The sequence below is a fragment of the Oncorhynchus kisutch genome, linkage group LG4 (assembly GCF_002021735.2).
Source record: "Oncorhynchus kisutch isolate 150728-3 linkage group LG4, Okis_V2, whole genome shotgun sequence".
NCBI classification, from domain to species: domain Eukaryota; kingdom Metazoa; phylum Chordata; class Actinopteri; order Salmoniformes; family Salmonidae; genus Oncorhynchus; species Oncorhynchus kisutch.
Genome location: NC_034177.2, coordinates 57,245,034 through 57,271,009, shown reverse-complemented (window position 1 = coordinate 57,271,009; position 25,976 = coordinate 57,245,034). Strand labels below are relative to the sequence as shown.

At 42.3% G+C, this 25,976-nt stretch overlaps 1 protein-coding gene across 4 annotated transcripts in view; it reads left to right on the top strand.

Annotated features, from left to right (window-relative positions):
• The window catches only part of LOC109889714 (serum response factor), a 68,503-nt gene that overhangs the window by 2,016 nt on the left and 40,511 nt on the right, over positions 1-25,976 (top strand). For all 4 annotated transcript variants that reach the window (XM_020481355.2, XM_020481353.2, XM_020481356.2 and 1 more), the window contains exon 2: positions 13,999-14,265. In XM_020481355.2, the coding sequence (XP_020336944.1) occupies positions 13,999-14,265 (267 nt within the window). The remainder of the gene's footprint in view (positions 1-13,998; positions 14,266-25,976) is intronic.

Below are 25,976 nucleotides of genomic sequence, written 5' to 3'. Positions count from 1 at the left end.
ACAAAAATACAATGATGTCATTCTTTTTGGCAAGACAGTATCAGATACAGTGCAATCATAAAGTATTCAGACCCCTTTTTTCCACATTTTGTTACATTACAGCCGTATTCTAAAAGTGCTTAAATATTTTTTTCCCTCATCAATCTATACACAATACCCCATAATGACAAAATGAAAAGTTATTTTTTTTTAAACAAACCAAAAAAACAGATACCTTATTTAGATAAGTATTCAGACCCTTTGCTATGAGCCTTGAAATTGAGCTCAGGTGCATCCTGTTTCCATTGATCATCCTTGAGATGTTTCTACAACTTGATTAGAGTCCACCTGTGGTAAATTCAATTGATTGGACATGATTTGGAAAGGCACACACCTGTCTATATAAGGTCCCACAGTTAACAGTGCACGTCAGAGCAAAGACCAAGCCACGAGGTCAAATACATTTTCCGTAGAGCTCCGAGACAGGATTGTCGCACAGATATGTGTAAGGGTACCAAAAAATGTCTGCCGCATTGAAGGTCGCCAAGAACACAGTGGCCTCCATCATTCTTAAATGGAAGAAGTTTGGAACCACCAATACTCTTCCTGTAGCTGGCCTCCCGGCCACACTGAGCAATCTGGAGAGAAGGGCCTTGGTCACGGTGGTGACCAAGAACCCGATAGTAACTCTGACAGAACATGACAGCAGCACAACATGGTAGCAGCACAAAACACGGTACAAACATTATTGGGCAAAGACAACAGCACAAAGGGCAAGAAGGTAGGGACAACAATACATCAGGTGAAGCAGCCACAACTGTCAGTTAGTGTCCATGATAGAGTCTTTGAATGAAGAGATGGATCTAAAACTGTCCAGTTTGAGTGTCGTCGTCGTCGTCCCCCCAAACAACTTGTTCCAGTTGCTAGCTGCAGCGAAAAGAAAAGTGAACTGAAAAGTGGAGTGACGCAGGGATGTGTGTGCTTTCTATGGAGAGACCTTAAAATAGCTGTGCAGCGACGCTCCCCATCCAACCTGACAGAGTTTAAAAGGACTTTCAGAGAAGTATGGGAGAAACCCCCCGGATACAGGCGTGCCAAGCTTGTAGTGTCTTACCCAAGAAGACACAAGGCTGTAATCGCTGCCAAAGGCGCTTCAACAAAGTACTAATTCAGAATACTTATGTAAATGTTAATTTTTATATATATTTTTTTTATACATTTGTAAAAATTCTATTAACCTGTTTTTGCTTTGTCATTATGGCGTAATGTGTTTAGATGAAGGGGGAAAAACAGCAATTTAATCCATTTTAGAATAAGGCTGTAACGTACAGTAACAAAATGTGGAAAAAGTCAAGGGGTCTGAATAAATTCCGAATGCGTTGTAGCTAACTACATCTATGGGCTTTTATGTTTTGCTGTCGTGTGTAATGTACAGTAGCCTATATCATAAATTATATGTATTCGATAACTGCACAATCATTTTTTTTTGGGGGTGGGGGCTTAGGATCATTAAATATCTTTAATGTAGGGCCCATAGAATGTGTTTAATGTATGGCTCAGGTAGCATCAGACCTGGATTTTCAATCAAACCTCTAATCTAATCCAGACAGGCCTATTTATATGCTTTATATAATGCTTTTGAATGACACTTCCAGTTTTGGTGGGAAATACCGGGTTAACCAGGAGAAAAGTGATTTACTCTTGGAATGGAACATTTTGTGAAATAGCTGGAAAATATTTAACCCTATCTGTGCCCCACCTTGGCCATCCCAATCAAAATGTTCTGGACAAGTCACTGATTCAGTGGATTCATAATCCGTCATCAGTTATACTACGTACCATGAAGGCTCTAGTATCCAAGCATGCACATGGAATGTAGGCTACTCACTATTCCCTGTACCATTGTATCCAAGATCACTCATTATGTTTCAATTCAGACATTACCGTATGTCTGAAGCAGATCAGCTCTTTGTCGAGCCAAGAGGCGTCTGTTATCTCTCTCATGAAAGATAAGTTGGAGAACTGCTGCAATGCAGACCAACAGTCTTTTTGGATTGTTTCACCAAAATAATTGTGATACCACTGCATTGTTTGATCTCATCTGACTGATGAGCAAGTCCCTGCTTTGCTTGTGCTTTCTTCCCTTTGGCATCCTCCTTTGTTGTCGTGGAAACTGAGGTTTCTGTATTGTACAGTGGGCTGCATGATTGTTCTGTGCCTTGAGTCGGGTTATGACAAAGTATGACAGGATTTACAGTGCCTTCAGAAATTATTCATACGCTTTGACTTCTTCCACGTTTTGTTGTTACAGCCTGAATTCAAAATGGATTCAAATTATTTCTCTCACCCATCTACACACAATACCCCATAATGACAAAGTGAAAACATGTTTTTAGAAAGTGTTGCACATTTTATGAAAGTTGAAGTACAGAACTGTCTAATTTACATAAGTATTCACACCCCTGAGTCAATACTTTGTAGAAGCACCTTTGGCGGCAATTACAGCTTTGAGTCATCTTGGGCAAGTGGATAACCCACCTCTACTATCCTTCCTATTGGCCAATGTGCAATCATTGGAGAATAAACTGGATGAGCACCGTTCAAGACTGTCCTGCCAACAGGACATTAAAAACTGTAATATCTTATGTTCAGTTGTGGCTGAACGACGACATGGATTATATACAGTTGGCTATTTTTTTCTGTGCATCGGCAAGACCGAACAGCTGTTTCCTTTAAGACAAGGGGTGGCGGTCTGTGACTTTGTAAATAACAGCTGGTGTACGAAATCTAATATATTAAGGATGTCTTGCCTGAGGTAGAGTATGTCATGATAAGCTGTAGACCACACCATTTACCAAGAGAGTTGATCTATATTTTTCGTAGCTGTCTTTTTACCACCACAAACCGATGCTGGCACTAAGACCGCAATCAACAAGCTGTATAAAGCCATAAGCAAACAAGAAAATGCTCACCCAGAGGCGACGCTCCTAGTGGCCAGGGAATTAAATGCAGGGAAACTTAAATCTGTTTTACCTCATTTCTACCAGCATGTTACATGTGCAACCAGAGGGGAAAAAAAACCTCTAGACCACCTTTACTACACACAGAGACGCATACAAAGCTCTCTCTCTCGCCCTCCATTTGGCAAATCTGATTCCTGCTTACAAGCAAAAACTAAAGCAGGAAGTACCAGTGACTTGCTCAATCCGGAAGTGATCAGATGAAGCAGATGCTAAGCTACAGGACAGTTTTGCTAGCACAGACTGGAATACAGTGCATTTGGAAAGTATTTAGACCCATTTACTTTTTCCACAGCCTTATTCTAAAATGTATTATTTTTCCCCCCTCAGCAATCTACACACGTACCCCATAATGACAGCAAAAAACTGAAATATGACATTTACAAAAGTATTCAGAACCTTTACTTCGTACTTTGTTGAAGCACCTTTTGGCAGCGATTACAGCCTTGTGTCTTCTTGGGTAAGACACTACAAGTTTGGCACACCTGTATTTGGGGACTTCCCCATTCTTCTCTGCAGATCTTCTCAAGCTCTGTCAGATTGGATGGGGAGCGTCACTGCATAGCTATTTTCAGGTCTCCAGCGATGTTCAATTGTGTTAAAGTCAGAGATCTGGCTTGGCCACGCAAGGACATTCAGAGACTTGTCCCGAAGCCACTCCTGCGTTGTCTTGACTGTGTGATTAGGGTCGTTGTCTTGTTGAAAGGTGAACCTTCGCCCCCAGTCTGAGAACCTGCTCCAGAGCGCTCAGGTATTCATCAAGGATCTCTCTGTACTTTCCCTCAACCCTGACTAGTTTCCCAGTCCCTGCCGCTGAAAAACATTCCCACGTTATGATGCTGCCACCACCATGCTTCACCGTAGCGATGGTGCCAGGTTTCCTCCAGACGTGACACTTGGCATTCAGTTCAATCTTGGTTTAACATCTTAGTGATCCCTTCGCGTGCCAATCCCCGTTAACGGGATTGATTTGACAACACCCAGTGAAATAGCAGCGCGCCAAATCAAAAACACTCATAATAATAATAATAATAATAATAAATCATACAAGTGTAATACACCGGTTTAAAGATGAACTTCTTGTTAATCCAGCCACAGTGTCAGATTTCAAAAAGGCTTTATGGCGAAGGCAAACCATCAAACATACACATGAAAATCAGAATTCAACCCGCCAGGCACAACACAAAAACATCTTCTTCTGTTGGTACTCCAATATGTCCATTAATCAGACCAGAGAATCTGGTTTCTCATGGTCTGAGTCATTTTAGGTTGCTTTTGACAAACTCCAAGCGGGCTGTCATGTGCCTTTTTACTGACGAGTGGCTTCCATCTGACCACTCTACCATAGAGGTGTGATTGGTGGAGTGCTGCAGAGATGGTTGTCCATCTGGAAAGTTCTCCCATCTCCACAGAGGAACTCTGGAGCTCTGTCAGAGTGACCATCGCGTTCTTGGTCACCTCCCTGACCAATGTCCTCCCCCGATTGCTCAGTTTGGCCGGGCGGCCAGCTCTAGGAAGAGTCTTGGAAGTTCTAAACTTCTTCCATTTAAGAATGATGATGGAGGCCACTGTGTTTTTGGGGACCTTCAATGCTGCATAAATGTTTTGTTACCCTTCCACAGGTCTGTGCCTCGACATAATCCTGTCTCTGTGCTCTAGAGACAATTTCTTAGACCTCATGGCTTGATTTTTGATCTGACATGCACTGTCAACTATGGGACCTTTATGTAGACAAGCGTGTGCCTTTCCAAATCATGTCCAAAGAATTGGATTTACCACAGGTGGACTCCAAGTTGTATAAACATCTCAAGGATGATCAATTGAAACAGGATGCACCTGAGCTCAATTTTGAGTCTCATACTAACATTTCTAAAAAACGGTTTTCTCGTTGTCATTGAGTGTTGTGTGTAGTTTGGTTAAAAACATTTATTCAATCAATTTTAGAATATGGTTGTAATGAAATGTGGAAAAAGAGAAGGGCTCTGAATACTTTCCGAATGCACTGTATGTTCCGGGACTCCTCCGATGGCATTCAGGAGTATACCACATCAGTCACCAGCTTCATCAATAAGTGCATCGATGGTGTTGTCCCAGCAGTGACTGTACGTAGAGTTGAAGTCGGAAGTTTACATACACCTTAGCCAAATACATTAACTCAGTTTTTCACAATTCCTGACATTTAATCCTAATAAAAATTCTCTGTCTTAGGTCAGTTAGGATCACCACTTTATTTTAAGAATGTGAAATGTCAGAATAATAGTAGAGAATGATTTATTTCAGCTTTTATTTCTTTCATCACATTCCCAGTGGGTCAGAAGTTTGCCTACACTCAATTAGTATTTGGTAGTATTGCCTTTAAATAGTTTCACTTGGGTCAAACGCTTCGGGAAGCCTTCCACAAGCCTCCCACAATAGGTTGGGTGAATTTTGGCCCATTCCTCCTGACAGAGTTGGTGTAACTGAGTCAGGTTTGTTGGTCTCTTTGCTCGCGCACACTTTTTCAGTTCTGCCCACGAATGTTCTATAGGATTGAGGTCAGGGCTTCGTGATGGCCACTCCAATACCTTGACTTTGTTGTCCTTAAACCATTTGGCCACAACTTTGGAAGTAAGCTCGAGGTCGTTGTCCATTTGGAAGACCCATTTGCGACTAAGTTTTAAGTTCCTGACTGATGTCTTGAGATGTTGCTTCAATATAACACATAATTTTCATTCCCCATGATGCCATGTACTTTTGAAGTGCTTCCGAGCTTCCTTTTTCCTCCAAACATAACGATGGTCATTATAGCCAAACAGTTCTATTTTTATTTAATCAGACCAGAGGACATTTCTCCAAAAAGTACAATCTTTGTCACCATGTGCAGTTGCAAACCTTAGTTTGGCTTTTTTTTATGGCGGTTTTGGAGCAGAGGCTTCTTCCTTGCTGAGCGGCCTTTCAGGTTATGTCAATATAGGACTCATTTTACTGTGGATATTGATACTTTTGTACCCGTTTCCTCCAGCATCTTCACAAGGTCCTTTGCTGTTGTTCTGGGATTGATTTGCACTTTCCGCACCAAGGTACGTTCATCTCTAGGAGACTGAACGCATCTCCTTCCTGAGCGGTATGACTGCTGCGTGGTCCCATGGTGTTTATACTTGCGTACTATTGTTTATACAGATGAACTTGGTACCTTCAGGCGTTTGGAAATTGCTCCCAGGGATGAACCAGACTTGTGGAGGTCTACAATTTATTTTCTGAGTTCTTGGCTGATTTCTTTTGATTTTTTTTCCCATGATGTCAAGCAAAGGGGCACTGAGTTTGGACGTAGGCCTTGAAATACATCCACAGGTAAACACCTCCAATTGACTCAAATGATGTCAATTAGCCTATCAGAAGCTTCTAAAGGATTTTTCCAAGCTGTTTAAAGGCACAGTAAACGTCTGACCCACTGGAATTGCACAAAGTAGATTTCCTAACCAATTTGCCAAAACTATAGTTTGATTAACAATAAATTGGTGGAGTGGTTGAAAAAATAGTTTTAATGACTCCAACCTAAGTTTGTTAATTTCCGACTTCAACGGTACATACCCCAACCAGAAACCATGGATTACAGGCAATTCAAACTGATCAAAAAGGTAGATCTGCCTCTTTCAATGAGCAGGACTCTGACCAGGACGCTTTTGATAAATCCCGCTATGCCCTCAGACAAACCATCAAATAGGCAAAACCTGAAAAACAGGACTAAGATTGAATCCTACTACAAATCAAATGTATTTATATAGCCCTTTGTACATCAGCTGATATCTCAAAGTGCTGTACAGAAACACAGCCTAAAACCCCAAACAGCAAGCAATGCAGGTGTAGAAGCACGGTGGCTAGGAAAAACTCTAGAGAGGAACCAGGCTATGAGGGGTGGCTCAAACACATTAAGAAGGGAATAAATTCCACAAATACATTTTTAACAAGGCACACCTGTTAATTGGTTGAGAGAATGCCAAAAGTGTGCAAAGCCGTCATCAAGGCAAAGTGTGGCTACTTTGAAGAATCTCAAATATAAAATATAGATTTTGGGTTTCTACATGATTCCATACAGTGGGGCAAAAAATTATTTAGTCACCAATTGTGCAAGTTCTCCCACTTAAAAAGATGAAAGGCCTGTAATTTTCATCATAGGTACACTTCAACTATGACAGACAAAATGAGAAAAAAAATCCAGAGAATCACATTGTAGGATTTTTAATGAATGTATTTGCAAATTATGGTGGAAAATAAGTATTTGGTCATCTACAAACAAGCAAGATTTCTGGCTCTCACAGACCTGTAACTTCTTCTTTAAGAGGCTCCTCTGTCCGCCACTCGTTACCAGTATTAATGGCACCTGTTGTTTGAACTTGTTATCAGTACAAAAGACACCTGTCCACAACCTCAAACAGTCACACTCCAAACTCTACTATGGCCAAGACCAAAGAGCTGTCAGAAGACACCAGAAACAAAATTGTAGACCTGCACCAGGCTGGGAAGACTGAATCTGCAACAGGTAAGCAGCTTGGTTTGAAGAAATCAACTGTGGGGGCAATTATTAGGAAATGGAAGACCACTAATCCCCCTCGATCTGGGGCTCCACGCAAGATCTCACCCCGTGGGGTCAAAATGATCACAAGAACGGTGAGCAAAAATCCCAGAAACACACGGGGGGACCTAGTGAATGACCTACAGAGAGCTGGGACCAAAGTAACAAAGCCTACCATCAGTAACACACTATGCCGCCAGGGACTGAAATCCTGCAGTGCCAGACGTGTCCCCCTGCTTAAGCCAGTACATGTCCAGGCCCGTCTGAAGTTTGCTAGAGAGTATTTGGATGATCCAGAAGAAGATTGGGAGAATGTCATATGGTCAGATGAAAACAAAATAGAACTTTTTGGTAAAAACTCAACACGTCGTGTTTGGAAGACAAAGAATGCTGAGTTGCATCCAAAGAACACCATACCTACTGTGAAGCATGGGGGTGGAAACATCATGCTTTGGGGCTGTTTTTCTACAAAGGGACCAGGACGACTGATCCGTGTAAAGGAAAGAATGAATGCGGCCATGTATCGTGAGATTTTGAGTGAAAACCTCCTTCCATCAGCAAGGGCATTGAAGATGAAACGTGGCTGGGTCTTTCAGCATGACAATGATCCCAAACACACCGCCCGGGCAATGAAGGAGTGGCTTTCGTAAGAAGCATTTCAAGGTCCTGGAGTGGCCTAGCCAGTCTCCAGATCTCAACCCCATAGAAAATCTTGGGAGGGAGTTGAAAGTCCGTGTTGCCCAGCAACAGCCCCAAAACATCACTGCTCTAGAGGAGATCTGCATGGAGGAATGGGCCAAAATACCAGCAACAGTGTGTGAAAACCTTGTGAAGACTTACAGAAAACGTTTGACCTCTGTCATTGCCAACAAAGGGTATATAACAAAGTATTGAGATAAACGTTTGTTATTGACCAAATACTTATTTTCCACCATAATTTGCAAATAAATTCATAAAAAATCCTACAATGTGATTTTCTGGATTTTTCCCCCCCATTTTGTCTGTCATAGTTGAAGTGTACCTATGATTAAAATTACAGGCCTCATCTTTTTAAGTGGGAGAACTTGCACAATTGGTGGCTGACTAAATACTTTTTTGCCCCACTGTATGTGTTATTTCTTAGTTTTGAATTATTCTATTATTATTCTCTCTATTTTACAATGTAGAAAATAGTAAGGTGTGTCAACTTTTGACTGGTACTTTATATTACCTCAATTACCTCTACTAACCTGTGCCCCCGCACATTGCCTCAGTACAATAACCTTGTTATTGTTATTTTATTGTTGCTATTTTATGTTATTTTTAGTTTATTTTGTAAATATTTTTTCTTAACTGCATTGTTGGATAAGGGCTTGTAAATAAGCGTTTCATGGTAAGGTCTACACTAATACAATTTGATTTGCTGTAGAGACTGTTGTCCTTCTGGCAGTTTCTCCCATCTCTGCCAAGGAACTGTCAGAGTTGCATTTGGGTTCTTAGTCACCTCCCTGACCAAGGTCCTTCTTGCCCGGTTTCCCAGTTTGGTCAGACGGCCAGCTGTAGGCATAGTCTGGTTAGTTCCAAATGTTTTTCAATTTCCCAATGATGGATACCACTGTGCTCTTGGAAACTTTCAACTCTCTAGAAATTGTTTTATACCCTTCCCCAGATAAACTGTACCAGTCAGAAGTTTTGACACACCTTCTCTTTGCAGGGTTTTTCTTTATTTTTACAATTTTCTATATTGTAGAATAATAGTGAAGACATCAAAACTATGAAATAACACATATGGAATCATGTAGTATCCAAAAGTGTTAAACAAATACAAAATATATTTTTGATTCTTCAAAGTAGCCACCCTTTGCCTTGATGACAGCTTTGCACATGCTTGCCATTCTGTCAACCAGCTTCATGAGGTAGTTACCTGGAATGTATTTCAATTAACAGGTGTGCCTTGTCAAAAGTTCTTAATGCGTTTGAGCCAATCAGTTGTGTTGTGACAGGGTAGGGGTGGTATACAGAAGATAGCCCTATTTGGTAAAAGACCAAGTCCATATTATGGCAAGAACAGCTCAAATAAGCAAAGAGAAACCACAGTCCATTATTACGTAAAGGTCCAGTCAAGAACTTTTAAAGTTTCTTCAAGTGCAGTTGCAAAAAGCATCGATCGCTATGATGAAACTGGCCACAGGAAAGGATGACCCAGAGTTACCTCTGCTGCAGAGAATAAGTTCATTAGAGTTACCAGCCTTAGAAATTGCAGCCGAAATAAATGCTACCACAGCATTCTGCATCGATACGCCATCCCGTCTGGTTTGGGCTATCATTTATTTTTCAACAGGACAATGACCCAACACACCTCCAGGCTGTGTAAGGGCTATTTTACCAGGAAGGAGAGTGATGGAGTGCTGCATCAGATGACCTGGCCTCCACAATCACTCGACCTCAACCAAATTGAGATGGTTTGGGATGAGTCGGACCGCAGAGTGAATGAAAAGCAGCCAGCAAGTGCTCAGCATATGAGGGAACTCCTTCAATACTGTTGTAAAAGCATTCCAGGTGAAGCTAGTTGAGAGAGAATGCAAAGCTGTCATCAAGGTAAAAGGTGGCTACTTTGAAGAATATAAAATATATTTGGATTTGTTTAACACTTTTTTGGGGGGGTACTGCCATATGTGTAATTTCATAGTTTTGTAGTCTTCACTATTATTCTATAAGGTAGATAATAGTAAAAATAAAGAAACCCTTGAATGAAAATTCAAGTCAAATTTTTGACTGGTACGTATGCCTCATCACAATCTGAGATATACGGACAGCTTCTTGGACTTCATGGTATAGTTTCTGCTCTGACAAGCACTTTCAACTGTGGGGCCTTATACAGACAGGTGTGTTTCTTCCTAAATCATGTCCAAACAGTTGAATTGGTCACAGGTGGACTCCAAGTTGTAGTGACATCTCAAGGAGGATAAAAGGAAATTGGAAGCACCTGAGCTCAATTTGTTGTGCCCTAGCAAAGGGGTGTGAGTACTTATGTCAATTTTCAATACATTTGCGCACATACATTTTTTTTTTAAATACAAATGTTTTCACTGTCGTTATGGGGTATTGTGTGTGTGTAGATGGATTAGAAAAACAGATATTCAATACTTTGAATTTGGGGTGTAACACAACAAAATGTGGAATAATTCAAGGGGTATGAATACTTTCTGAAGGCACTGTAGCAGGCAGGTTTCAGATCACTTTGAGGGTGCGGGCCAGGGCCGTGTGATACGATTGCAATTGATGGCCTGCTAGATCCGCAATCTGACTGGTTCTGAAAATGATCTGCAGGTTCATTCAAATGGACTTTCAAGCCTGCACACGCTCTAGCAAGTTGAGTTCTCCATGTCCAGAATTTCACCACTGCCCCTGAGGTTTAATCGATAGATGCTCACTGTTTTCATACAGACCTGTATGACTGTTAGGATGTGTGAGCTATGCATTGCTCTGTTTTTGAAGCAGGACATTTGTAGTCTTCAATGGTTACACATGCCCCATTGCTTTACATGTAAGGCCAGAAAGGGAGCTTGCATGAATACCTTGGCTGGGTGGATTGCCTCTTCTGGTGTCTGCTCTCTAAGCTGTCCTGGGGAATGCTGTTGGGTCTCTCACTTACTTACAGACAGACAGCATACACAATATGCACATACACATAGGGTACTATACACATCTGTGTGTGTGTGTGTGTGTGTGTGTGTGTGTGTGCAACCTCGTTCCCAGACACACAGCCAGAATAATCACACACTGACTACAAGGGTCAGGGATTGCAACAACCAGGAGACCTAAAGCAAACAAGCTAGTGAAAGGATACAAATAGGAATGAACAAACCTCTCCTCTCTCATTTTAAAAATTATGTAGTTATCAAGCTGTGCATTTGGGTATTGACCAAGCCACCCTGACACAGCCTGACCCACACATACTGTAGACGTGGGATGGCTGAGACAAGCTTGCCACACAGTTCTTTGTACATGAAATCATCTATGTCATTGAGATGATTGACATGTTTAAATGATGGTGAAATCCTTTGGAAGTGTTACTGAGAGCTGCATGCTCGCTCCATTTCTAAGAATGCTTCTGCAGAACCCACTGAAGCAACTACAGGTCTCGTCTTCGCTGCTCTTCAGAACATGAAAACATCTCCAGAGGCTTGCTGTCTTTGCTTTTATTTATTCATTTGACACCGCAGCTCTGGAGGTGAAGCATGCACCGCTGGACTGGCAAGTGTGATGGACACAGTGTTGGAAGTTGCTCACACCCATCTCTGCCCCTCTACCTTTTCATGTGGGGTTGCATTTCACTACAGCCAAAAGATGATTAGATAAGTAGCTTCAGCATTGTCCAATTGCTACATTAACTGAATGGAGTACATATCTACAAATGAGATGATTGAGGCCAATAATGGACAAATGAATGCGTTGCCACACTTCCAAACCTTGTGACGTCTGAAAGTTCCTTGAAAGCTGGAAATCGGGAAGTTTCTTGAAGGAGAATTTAACTTAAAGAAGCTGTGATGCATTTAGTTCTGTTTCGATTGAGATTGCTCTTGCAGTAACAGCACTATAGTTTAATAACAGTATAATGACCCTATGATTTCGCATAGGCTATTTGATGTATGCCTAAGGAAGGATACAATTGTTGGTTGTGTTTGACAGCCATCCTCTAGTCCTCCTTACTCTGCATGTCTGCCAGAATGATGCCCGGCGGCTAGCAAAGAAATCATTAATCAGCCAATGTTTAAATTGTATTCACTAAGGTAATGGTAGTGTCTACTCTCCCTCCCTGTCCGCCAGAAGCATCCTGGACATTACCGATGACTGACGTAAATCAAAAGGCTCTCTCAGTGAGTGCACAAGGTTCACTCCAAGTGCAACAATAAGTATGTGTGAGAGAATAGCGCATGGTGTGTATTTAATTTCTGATGCAAGATCTTTGCATTATTTGTGGGTCACTACACTACTGACGGTGTGTTTTGTGAGTGTCTGGTGTAATGAATGACAAGGTGGGAGAGCTCACACTCTCATGTTTCACCGCCACCTCTGTCTGTGAGAGGAGCCATTGATCTTGTCCTACTTTTAAGACTTATATGGTTATTACCTCTACCAGTTCCCTTTCTCTCCCTTACAACCAAGACCCCCTGTCGCAAGGAACTAATTCAGTATCACTTTATCACCGACGCTATTCTTGGAGGCTTTATCTCATGTTATTTTAGCTACATTTGTGCTATATGTCAGACTTCACCACAGAGGTATTTTTAGACTTGGAGGGTGTTTTCTTGGCTTGTTGGCTGCAGTTTTAACCCGTTATCTGTAGGTAGCACCATCTGGGAGTTTTGTCCTATTCCTATTTGAGTCTGTGCAATACACATAATAGTGTTAATGAGAAAGTAATTTACCGTAAAACTTCTATTTAATAGCCTGGATGTTTTATTTGCTTAAATCACTGAACACAACAGGCACTTATTAGAGACGGGCTTATAAAAATAAAGGTTATTTTTTATTTGTATTTTTTATTTGCCGGGCAATGTGTGCCATTGCCCGGCAATTAAAAAGGACAAGTTTTACGGTACTCTTGATTTGAGTTGTTTTAAACAGTTTGTTTTACACTGAACCAAAATATATAAATGCAACGCTTTCAAAGATTTTACTGAGTTACAGTTCATATAAGGAAATCAGTCAATTGAAATAAATGAATTAGGCCCTAAGCTATGGATTTCACATGACTGGGCAGGGGTGCAGCCATGGCTGGGCCTGGGAGGGCATAGGCCCACCCACTTAGCAGCCAGGCCCACCCATTGGGGAGCCAGGCCCAGCCGATCAGAATTAATTCTTCCCCACAAATGGGCAGTATTACAGATGGAAATACTCCTCAGCACCCCCACCCGAACCCCCCTCAGACGATCCCGCAGGTGAAGAAGCCGGATGGCGTGGATGTACTGCCAAATTCTCTGAAACTGTTGGCAGCTTATTGTAGAGAAATTAACATGACATTTTCTGGCATAGCTCTCGTGGACACTCCTGCAGTCAGTATGCCAATTGCACACCCCCTCAAAACTTGAGACATCTGTGGCATTGTGTTGTGTGACAAAAATCAGCTTCTTGATATGCAAAACCTGTCAGGTGGATGGATTTTCTTGGCAATGGAGAAATTCTCACTAATAGGCCTGTAAACAAATTTGTGGACAAAATTTGAGAGAAATAAGCTTTATGTACGTATGAAACTTTCCTGGGATATTTTTTCAGCTCATGAAACATAGGACCAACACTGTACATGTTGCGTTTATATTTTTGTTCAGTGTAGTTAAGAATGTGGTGGAATGTCAGCTTACCCTGTTTATTTAGGCACATTCCTCCAAGACTGATGTTGATGCTCATGCTGATTCTAATGCTGATATGCATGTTGACATTGTCATCTCCCTCCCCCCATGGCAGGCCTATGAGCTTTCCACGTTGACAGGAACCCAGGTCCTGCTACTGGTGGCCAGCGAGACGGGCCATGTCTACACATTTGCCACGCGGAAGCTCCAGCCCATGATCACCAGCGAGACGGGCAAGGCCCTCATCCAGACGTGCCTCAATTCTCCAGACTCGCCCCCCCGCAACGACCCCTCCACTGACCAGCGTATGAGCGCCACAGGCTTCGAGGAGACAGACCTTACCTACCAGGTGTCTGAGTCAGAGAGCCTTGGGGAGACCAAGGTGAGTTCTGATCCTGCTCTTCACCAAGGACCAGGGTTGTATTCATTAGTCACCAAACTAGTTTTGTAAACCCGACCCTAGGCAACAGCAGTCACTAGTAGGGGTGTAACAGTTCACCAAACCACGGTTCGGGAAACGTTTTGGTGTCACGTTTCAGTACAGGAGGAAAATGAAATGCCAACAGTTACTGTAGTTAATTTTTGTTTATTTAAGCTGCAAAGGGCTGCTTGAATTCAGAGGGTAGACCGTTTTTTTTGTGTGTGTCTTGTTCTGGTGGTAGGAATACTGGGATGACGTCGCTGTAAATGTGTCAACATGTTTGAGGTGTTGGCAGCTGCATAGGCTATTCTCGTCTATCGCTGTTGTAATTTACTGGGAAACCAAAATGTTCCCAAACTGTAGATTTTAAACGATGATGGCGAAGTCCTCCACTACTCGCCATCGTACAGACTAAACTCAGCAAAAAACGAAACGTCCCTTTTTCAGGACCCTGTCTTTCAAAGATAATTCGTAAAAATCCAAATAACTTCACAGATCTTCATTGTAAAGGTAAATCCTGTTTCCCATGTTTGTTCAATGAACCGTAAACAATGAATGAACATGCACCTATGGAACGGTCGTTAAGACAAACCGCTTACAGACGGTAGACAATTAAGGTCACAGTTATGAGAACTTAGGACCCTAAAGAGGCCTTTCTACTTACTCTGGAAAAACACCAAAAGAAAGATGCCCAGGGTCCCTGCTCATCTGCGTGAACGTGCCTTAGGCATGCTGCAAGGAGGCATGAGGACTGCAGATGTGCCCAGGGCAATACATTGCAATGTCCGTACTGTGAGACATCTAACACAGCGCTACAGGGAGACAGGACAGACAGCTGATCATCCTCGCAGTGGCAGACCACATGTAACAACACCTGCACATGATCGGTCCATCCGAACATCACACTTGCGGGACAGGTACAGGATGGCAACAACAACTACCGAGTTAAACCAGGAACGCACAATCCCTCCATCAGTGCTCAGACTGTCCGCAATAGGCTGAGAGAGGCTGGACTGGAGGCTTGTAGGCCTGTTGTAAGACCGGCCCTCACCAGACATCACTGGCAACGTTGCCTATCGGTACTAACCCACCGTTGCTGGACCAGACAGGACTGGCAAAAAGTGTTCTTCACTGACGAGTCACGGTTTTGTCTAACCAGGGGTGATGGTCGGATTCGCGTTTATCGTCGAAGGAATGAGCGTTACACCGAGGCCTGTACTCTGGAGCGGGATCAATTTGGAGGTGAAGGGTCCGTCATGGTCTGGGGCGGGTGTGTCACAGCATCATCAGACTGAGCTTGTTGTGATTGCAGGCAATCTCAATGCTATGCGTTACAGGGAAGACATCCTCCTCCCTCATGTTGGTACCCTTCCTGCAGGCTCATCCTGACATGACTCTCCAGCATGACAATGTCACCAGCCATCCTGCTCGTTCTGTCCGTGATTTCCTGCAAGAGGAATGTCAGTGTTCTGCCATGGTCAGCGACGAGCCCGTATCTCAATCCCATTGAGCACGTCTGGGACCTGTTGGATCGGAGGGTGAGGGTTAGGGCCATTCCCCCCCCAGAAATGTTCAGGAACTTGCAGGTGCCTTGGTGGAAGAGTGAGGTAACATCGCACAGCAAGAACTGGCAAATCTGGTGCAGTCCATGAGGAGGAGATGCACTGCAGTACTTAATGCAGCTGGTGGCCACACCAGACACGACTGTTGCTTTTGGTTTTGACCCCTACTTTGATCAGGGACACATTATTCCATTTCTGCTAGTCACATGTCTGTGGAACTTGTTCAGTTTATGTCTCAGTTGTTGAGTCTTGTTATGTTCATGCAAATATTTACACGTTTAGTTCCTGGCTGTGGCTCACTAAAGGACAGTCTGAAAAGAACCAATTTAAGATTTTCATTTTGATTACAATGTGCGCATAAGCTTTAGTAGTTTTAACGCACTAGCCTAAAATACTTTTATTTTTTTATTTTTTAGCTCAGATTTTCTCGAGGCATACAATGCAGTGTACGCATAGCCTATAGGCCTAGTGTTTTTAGAAATGTTTACAAATTAATTTAAAATGAAAAGTTGAATTGCCTTGAGTGTTGTGTTAGATTTTCCTCAAACATAACACATCACGGAGTACCACTCTTGATATTTTCAAGCGTGGTGGCTGCATCATGTTATGGGTATGCTTGTCAACGTAATAGAGCATACCCATAACATGATGCAGCCACCACACAGACATAATCCTAGAGGGAAATCTGGTATAGGGAAAGTAAAGGGAGGATACAGTGCCTTTCAAAATAATTCATCCCCCTTGGCGTTTTTCCTATTTTGTTGCGTTACAACCTGTAATTTAAATGGATTTTTATTTGGTGAAGTGAAATGTAAAAAATAACTTGTTTAAAAAACAATTATAGCGGAAAAGTGGTGCGTGCATATGTATTCACCCCCTTTGCTATGAAGCCCCTAAATAAGATCTGGTGCAACCAATTACCTTCAGAAGTCACATAATTAGTTAAATCAAATGTATTTATATAGCCCTTCTTACATCAGCTGATATCTCAAAGTGCTGCACAGAAACCCAGCCTAAAACAAAGCAATGCAGGTGTAGAAGCACGGTGGCAAGGGAAAAACTCCCTAAAAAGGCCAAAACCTAGGAAGAAACTTAGAGAGGAACAATAGCCGCAGGCAGAACAGTGGAAACTGGAGCATCAGCACGGCCAGGTGGACTGGGGATAGTAAGGAGTCCTCATGTCAGGTAGTCCTGAGGCATGGTCCTAGGGCTCAGGTCCTCCGAGAGAGAGAATGAGAGAATTAGAGAGCGCATACTTAAATTCACACAGGACACCGGATAAGACAGGAGAAATACTCCAGATATAACAGACTGACCCTAGCTCCCCGACACATACACTACTACAGCATAAATACTGGAGGGGTCAGGAGACACTGTGGCCCCATCCGATGATATCCCCGGACAAGGCCAAACAGGAAGGATATAACCCCACCCACTTTGCCAAAGCACAGCCCCCACACCACTAGAGGGATATCTTCAACCACCAACTTACCATCCTGAGACAATGCCGAGTATAGCCCACAAAGATCTCCGCCACGGCACAACCCAAGGGGGGGGCGCCAACCCAGACAGGAAGACCATGTCAGTGACTCAACCCACTCAGGTGACGCACCCCTCCTAGGGACGGCATGGAAGAGCACCAGTAAGCCAGTGACTCAGCCCCTGTAATAGGGTTAGAGGCAGAGAATCCCAGTGGAGAGAGGGGCACCGGCCAGGCAGAGACAGCAAGGGCGTTTCGTTGCTCCAGAGCCTTTCCGTTCACCTTCACACTCCTGGGCCAGACTACACTCAATCATATGACCTACTGAAGAGATGAGTCTTCAGTAAAGACTTAAAGGTTGAGACCGAGTCTGCGTCTCTCACATGGGTAGGCAGACCATTCCATAAAAATGGAGCTCTATAGGAGAAAGCCCTGCCTCCAGCTGTTTGCTTAGAAATTCTAATTAGGAGGCCTTCGTCTTGTGACCGTAGCGTACATGTAGGTATGTACGGCAGGACCAAAACGGAAATATAGGTAGGAGCAAGCCCATGTAATGCTTTGTAGGTTAGCAGTAAAACCTTGAAATCAGCCCTTGCCTTAACAGGAAGCCAGTGTAGGGAGGCTAGCACTGGAGTCATATTATATATTTTTTTGGTTGTAGTCAGGATTCTAGCAGCCGTATTTAGCACTGTATTTAGTGCTTTATCCAGGTAGCCGGAAAGTAGAGGATTGCAGTAGTCTAACCTAGAAGTAACAAAAGCATGGATTAATTTTTCTGCATCTTTTTTTGGACAAAGTTTCAGGTTTTTGCAATGTTACGTAGATGGAAAAAAGCTGTCCTTGAAACAGTCTTGATATGTTCGTCAAAAGAGAGATCAGGGTCCAGAGTAACGCCAAGTCCAACGCAATAACGACCTGCCTCTCTCTCGTTGCACTCCACAAGGAGACTGCCTGTTACGTGAATGCAGTAAGCCAAGGTAAGTTGCTAGCTAGCATTAAACTTATCTTAGAAAAAACAATCAATCATAATCACTAGTTAACTACACATGGTTGATGATATTACTAGATATTATCTAGCGTGTCCTGCATTGCATATAATCTGACTAAGCATACAAGTATCTAAGTATCTGACTGAGCAGTGGTAGGCAGAAGCAGGCGCGTAAACATTTATTCAAACAGCACTTTCGGGCGTTTTGCCAGCAGCTCTTCGTTGTGCATCAAGCATTGCGCTGTTTATGACTTCAAGCCTATCAACTTCCGAGATGAGGCTGGTGTAACTGAAGTGAAATGGCTAGTTAGCGCGCGCTAATAGCATTTCAAACGTCACTCACTCTGAGCCTTCTAGTAGTTGTTCCCCTTGCTCTGCATGGGTAACGCTGCTTCGATGGTGGCTGTTGTCGTTGTGTTGCTGGTTCGAGCCCAGGGAGGAGCGAGGAGTGGGACGGAAGCTATACTGTTACACTGGCAATACTAAAGTGCCTATAAGAACATCCAATAGTCAAAGGTTAATGAAATACAAATGGTATAAAGGGAAATAGTCCTATAATTCCTATAATAACTACAACCTAAACCTCTTACCTGGGAATATTGAAGACTCATGTTAAAAGGAACCACCAGCTTTCATATGTTCTCATGTTCTGAGCAAGGAACTGAAAAGTTAGCTTTCTTACATAGCACATATTGCACTTTTACTTTCTTCTCCAACACTTTGTTTTTGCATGATTTAAACCAAATTGAACATGTTTCATTATTTACTTGAGGCTAAATTGATTTTATTGATGTATTATATTAAGTTAAAATAAATGTTTATTCAGTATTGTTGTAATTGTTGTAATCATTATTACAAATAAATAAATAATCGGACGATTAATCGGTATCGGCTTTTTTGATCCTCCAATAATCGTTATCGGCATTGAGAAATCATAATCGGTCGACCTCTAATAGAGATATCCGTTTATTATGTTCAACGTACAGTAAGAGGGCCAATCACAGGAGCCAGCTCTTTCAGTAGTTTAGTTGGATTAGGATCCTGGCAGAGTTGTGCAGATTCAGGACAACTGAGCTTTGGAGGAATACGCATATTTAAAGAGGAGTCTGTAATTTGCTTTCTAATGATCATGATCTTTTCCTCAAAGAAGTTCAGGAATCTTTTACTGCTGAAGTGAAAGCCCTCCTCTCTTGGGGAATGCTGCTTTTTAGTTAGCTTTGCGATAGTGTCCAAAAGAACAGATGACTGGTAAACTGGTCAGAATTGAAGGAATGATGGATGGCACTGCCTTTTGACATCCACGTCTTCGGCGCCCAGGGAACAGTGTGTTAACTGCCTTGCTCAGGGGCAGAACAACAGATTTTTACCTTGTCAGCTCGTGGATTCGATCCAGCAACCTTTCGGTTACTGGCCCAGCACTCTAACCGCTCGTTTAGTCTGCTTTCCAACAGACACTGGGAGACAAATTCACCTTTCAGCAGGACAATAACCTAAAACACAAGGCCAAATATACACTAGAGTTGCTTACCAAGATGAGATTTGAATGTTCCTAAGTGGCCTAGTTACCATTTTGACTTAAGTCACCTTATAAATCTATGACAAGACTTGAAAGTGTCTGTCTAGCAATGATCAACAACCAACTTGACAGAGTTTGAAGAATTTAAATAATAATATGCAAATATTGTACAATCCTGGTGTGCAAAGCTCTTAGACTTTCCCAGAAAGACTCATAACTGTAATCGCTGCCAAAGGTGATTGTAGCATGTATTGACTCAGGGGTGTGGATACTTTTGTAAATGAGATTTCTGTATTTCATTTTCCATTAATGTGCTTGTTTCTACAAACATGTTTTCACTTTGTCATTATGGGGTTGATGGGAATTGTTTAAAAAAAAGATTTAATCCCACAATGTCCGGCAGTAATGTAGTTCCTCTATGCCAAACTGATGTTCTATTATGTACTGACGCCGGACATTGTGGGAAAATTGAAAATTGTGGGAGGCGACCCGGGTGTCTAGAGCGACCATATGAAAACAGACCGAGGGATTACCAGAACACCAATAAGAAATCCTCTTTGGTTTGCGGTTTGGTTTGATTTGTCTACTAAATCATCTTTAATTGGCTCAAACAGCCTGGTTAATTATCTTGTGGCAGGAAGCAGAGGTGTAAAGACGGACCAAAAGTAGGTTATCTTCTCTCTACCTCGCTGAACCTCGGCACAGAAAAGTCTCCAAATGCCTGCCTATAAACCTGTAGATCAAGGCAGGTCTGGGTTGTGTTACGCAGAAGCATAACACCTGTTGTGGTTGGTTGTAATATTCCAGTGGGGATTTCTCCAATAGACACAGGTCATGTCCACTGTATCAATGAAAGAATGTTTTTTCATGATACTATTCTAAAGTAGTAAACGTTGTAAAGTGCAGTGGAGAGAGATTGCAATGTTCTAAAGCCATTTGGACAGCTTATTTATAGTTAGATGTGCTTCATTACTCCATGGAACACCTTGCTGCTGTTGCTCATACAGTCACATGCTAGCAGCCAGGATTTCCACACTGTAGACTTTGATTTAAGTACACTCATTTGAAGAGGAACACATCCATCCCTATGTGATCATTTCATGTTTTCACCAGTCAGTTATAGATACGTGCTGTCTACTTCGAGAATGGTGATTGACCTTTGGGTTGTTAAGTCACTCTAATGCCCACTTCATTCATTGATACAAGTGTTATTCTGCTTCCATGTCCATATATGGTATGGTTTCCCTGCCTGGTCTCTTGGCTGAGGCCCCTCACATTCCTTATAAGCTGCTGCTGTCTTGCAATAGTTTTTTCTCATTTAGTGATTTGGTGGGTTTCACATTTGAGTTGGAGGGTATAGATGGAATGAAAAGATTTGGCTGTTATCAATGATCTGTCCCCTTGGATGCCATTTTTCCTTGAGACTAAGGTTGGTTGGTGATGACTCTGGGAACTTGGTACTTGGAGGGAGGGAGAGCGAGGTGAAGTCCATGTAACTTTAATACATGCAGGGATCAACGCTCGTATAGTTAGACCCCGGTAGATGGTTACTGTAGCCATGATGAACTCTACGTTTTCAAAATTGCTGCTTTATGCTTCCCTGAAGTCTCTGGATGCCATTTGTCTTGAACAGTATGTCATACATACTGTAGAAGCTAGTCTAAACAATTCACATTTTGGTCTGGTTGGTGTTGGGAGAGGGGGGAGATGAGGGGAGGGTCATGTGCAAGGCTAGGTGAAGCAGAAGAGTTGGGTCAGCAGCAGCCATGTGACAAGATGCAGTCGAGCATCATGTGACATTTGGAAACCTGTAGCCTGATGATGTGTGTACTACTGTACATCAGGATTCTTTCTGACCCCTCACTTTCAATAGGTCTTCTCTGCATCTCTGTCACATCTAGATCCTTTAGCTTTTTTTGTATTTCTCTGTTCCCGTCTGTTAGTGGGATGAAGTAAGTTACCCAAGACACTGAGAAAACAAGACGCTGATCTAAGGCAAGTGTTGTGTTTTTCTCCATAACAGTTACAGTGCCTTCAGAAAGTATTCATACCCCTTAACTTATTCAACATTTTGTTGTTATTGTTTAATCCATTCAAAATGGATTAAAGATGTATTTTTCTCTCCCATCCACACACAATACACCATAATGACAGTGAAACATGTTTTTATTTTATTTTTTATGTTTGCACATTTATTGAAAATGAAATAAAGAAATATCTAATTGACAATACTTTGTAGAAGCACCTTTGGCGGCGATTACAGCTTTGAGTCATCTTGGGTATGTCTAGCAGTTTTGCACATCTGGATTTGGGGATTTTCTCCCATTCTACCCTGCAGATTTTCTCAAGCTATGTTAAGTTAGATGGAGAGTGGCGGTGAACAGCAATCTTCAAGTCTTTTCACAGAATTAATGGGATTTAAGTTTGGGCTTTGATTGGGCCACCTTAAAGGACTTTCACATTCTTATTGTGAAAACATTCCAGTGTTGCTTTGGCTCTATGCTTTGGGTCATTGTTCTGTTGGAATGTAAATCTTCACCCCAGTCTAAGGTTGTTTGCACTCTGAACCAGGATCGCACTCAGAACCAGGATCTCATTAACGATTTGCCTGTATTTGGCTCCTTTCATTGTTCCCTCTATCCTTACCAATCACCCTGTCCCTGGGAGACTAGTCAGGATTGAGGGAAAGATGAACGGAGCAAAGTACAGAGCGATCCTTGATGAAAACCTGCTCCATAGCGCTCATGACCTCAGACCGGGTCGAAGGTTCACCTTCCAACCGGACAACGACACTCGGCACACAGCCAAGACAACGCAGGAGTGGCTTCGGGACAAGTTTCTGAATGTCCTTGAGAGGCCTAGCCGGAGCCCAGACTTGAACCCGATCGAACATCTCTGGAGAGACCTGAAAATAGCTGTGCAGCGACACTCCCCATCCAACCTGGCAGAGCTTGAGAGGATCTGCAGGGAAGAATGGGAGAAACTCCCCAAATACAGGTGAGCCAAGCTTGTAGCGTCATACCCAAGGAGAGTTGAGGCTGTAATCGCTGCCAAAGGTGCTTCAAGAAACTATTGACTAAAGGGTCTGAATATTTATGTAAATGTCATATTTTATTATTTATTTATTTTCTCATAAATGTGCTAAAATGTAAAAAAAACTGTTTTTGCTTTGTCATTATGGGGTATTGTGTGTAGATTGATGAGTGAAAAAACCCCCCGATCTAATCCATTCCAGAATAAGGCTGTAACAAATTGTGGAAAAATTCAAGGGGTCTAAGTACTTTCTGAATGCACTGTAGATGGGTGAGAGAAAAATCTGTTTTAATCCATTTTGTATTCAGGCCGTAACACAACAAAATGTGGAATAAGTCAAGAGGTATGAATTCTTTCTGAATTCACTATAAGTTTAAGATTTGGGGAGGGTAAGCTGACCCTATATCTGTAAGGGTAGCATCCTAGTTTCACCATGCTCCCTCTTTCTCTGCCTGGTTGCTAGTACTGTTGTAACTGTTATTATGGTGGTTTTATTTCTTTCCATCTCGTTAATGCAGATCACGTTTCCTTACCACCACTGTTGCATTCTTCTCACTAGAAGGCCAGAGAATGCCAATTAGGATTTAACATGTTTGTTTTTATAGATAGATTAATTAGTTCAGCTGTACATATTTCTCAAACTTCCCCAGAAATAATTCTCCCCTCAAAGATGACGGAAGTTTATTCAGTGGTGGAAAAAGTACCCAATTTTCATCTTTGAGTAAACGTAAAGACACCTTAAAAGAAAACGACTCAAGTAAAAGTCACCCAGTAATATACTACTTGAGTAAAAGTCTAAAAGTAATGGGTTTAAAGTGTACTTAAGTACCAAAAGTAGAAGTATAAATAATTTTAAACGTCTTTTATTAAGCAAACCAGACGACACGATGTTCTTGTTTTTTTGTTAATTTACGGATAGCCAGGGTCACAGTTCAACACTCAGACATAATTTACAGATTAATAATTTGTGTTTTAGTGAGTTTGCCAGATCAAAGGCAGTAGTGATGACCAGGGATGCTCTTTTGATAAGTGCGTGAATTAGACAATTTTCCTGTCCTGCTAAGCATTCAAAATGTAACGAGTACTTTTGGGTGTCAGGGAAAATATAAGGAGTAAAAAATTACATTATTTTCTTTAAGAATGTAGTGGAATAAAAGTAAAAGTTGTCAAAAATATAAATAGTGAAGTACAGACCCCAAAAAATAACTTAAGTAGTACTTAAGTAAAAATACTTTTAAGTACTTCACACCACTGAGTTTATTGAATTGAATGGCGCCGGACAAGATGGCTGACATTTTACGTGCTCCTAACCAACTGTTATTTTGCTAGTTTTTTTGTGTTTAACTTATTTTTTTACTTATTTTGTACATAAGAGACGGTAGCAGCAACATTATGACCGAAAATAACATCTGGACAACAGAACATCAATTACTCAACACGAACTGGTAAAGAGTCTGAGTCTGACGTGAAGGATATACTGCTTTCCCGGGAACAGGCCCAAATCTCTGTAATTTGCGTGAAGAGAAGAAAAAGGGGGCAGAGGTCGGGCTGCCTTCTGGGAATTTGTAGGCGACAACAGCCTCTCCCTCAACGTGATCAAGACAAAGGAGATGATTGTGAACTACAGGAAAAGGAGGACTGAGTGAGTAAAGCCCCACTGCCATCCGTTCTATTGGCCAACGTGCAATCATTAGAAAATAAAATCGATGACCTACTAGCAAGATTAAACTACCAACATTAAACTGTACTATCTTCTGTTTACTGAGTCGTGGCTGAACGTGACATGAACAACACACAGCGGGCGTGTTTTACACTGTATCGGCAGGATAGAACAGCAGCCTCTGGTAAGACGAGGGTTGTCAGTCTATGTATATTTTGTAAACAACAGCTGGTGCACGGTATCTAAGGAAGTGTCAAGGTTTTGCTCACCTGAGGTAGAGTATCTCATGATAAGCTGTAGACCACACTAGGGTTTTCATCTGTATTTTTCGTAGCTGTCTCCATACCACCACAGACCGATGCTGGCACTAAGGCCGCACTCAATGAGCTTTATACTGCCATAAGCAAACAAGAAAACGCTCACCCAGAGGTGGCGCTCCTAGTGGCCGGGGACTTTAATGCATGGAAACTTAAATTTGTTTGACCGAATTTCCAGCAGCATGTTAAATGTGCAACCAGAGGGGAAAAAAACTCTAGACCACCTGTACTCCACACACTGAGACGCGTACAAAGGGCTCCCTCGCCCTCCATTTGGCAAATCTGACCATAATTCTATCCTCCTGATTCCTGTATCAACCAAAAAATAAAGCAGGAAGCACCAGTGACTCGGTCAATAAGAAAGTGGTCAGATGAAGCAGATGCTAAGCTACATGACTGTTTTGCTAGCACAGACTGGAATATGTTCTGGGATTCTTCCGATGGCATTGAGGAGTACACCACATCAGTTACTGGCTTCATCAATAAGTGCATCGATGACATCGTCCCCACAGTGACTGTATGTACATACCCCAACCAGAAGCCATGGATTAACGTGAAGCCATCCCTTAACGTGATCAAGACAAAGGAGATGATTGTGGACTACAGGAAAAGGAGGACCGAGCACACCCCCATTCTCATCGACGGGGCTGTAGTGGAGCAGGTTGAGAGCTTCAAGTTCCTTGGTGTCTACATCACCAACAAACTAACATGGTCCAAGCACACCAAGACAGCCGTGAAGAGGGCACAACAAACCTATTCCCCCTCAGCTCCTCAAAATGTTCTACAGCTGCACCATCAAGAGCTGGTTGCAACAAATCAATTTATTTATATAGCCCTTCGTACATCAGCTGATATCTCAAAGTGCTGGACAGAAACCCAGCCTAAAACAAAGCAATGCAGGTGTAGAAGCACGGTGGCAAGGGAAAAACTCCCTAAAAAGGCCTAAACCTAGGAAGAAACCTAGAGAGGAACCAGGTTATGAGGTTATGAGATTATAACAGAACATGGCCAAGATGTTCAAATGTTCATAAATGACCAGCATGGTCAACTAATAATAATCACAGGCAGAACAGTTGAAACTGGAGCAGCAGCATGACCAGGTGGACTGGAGACAGC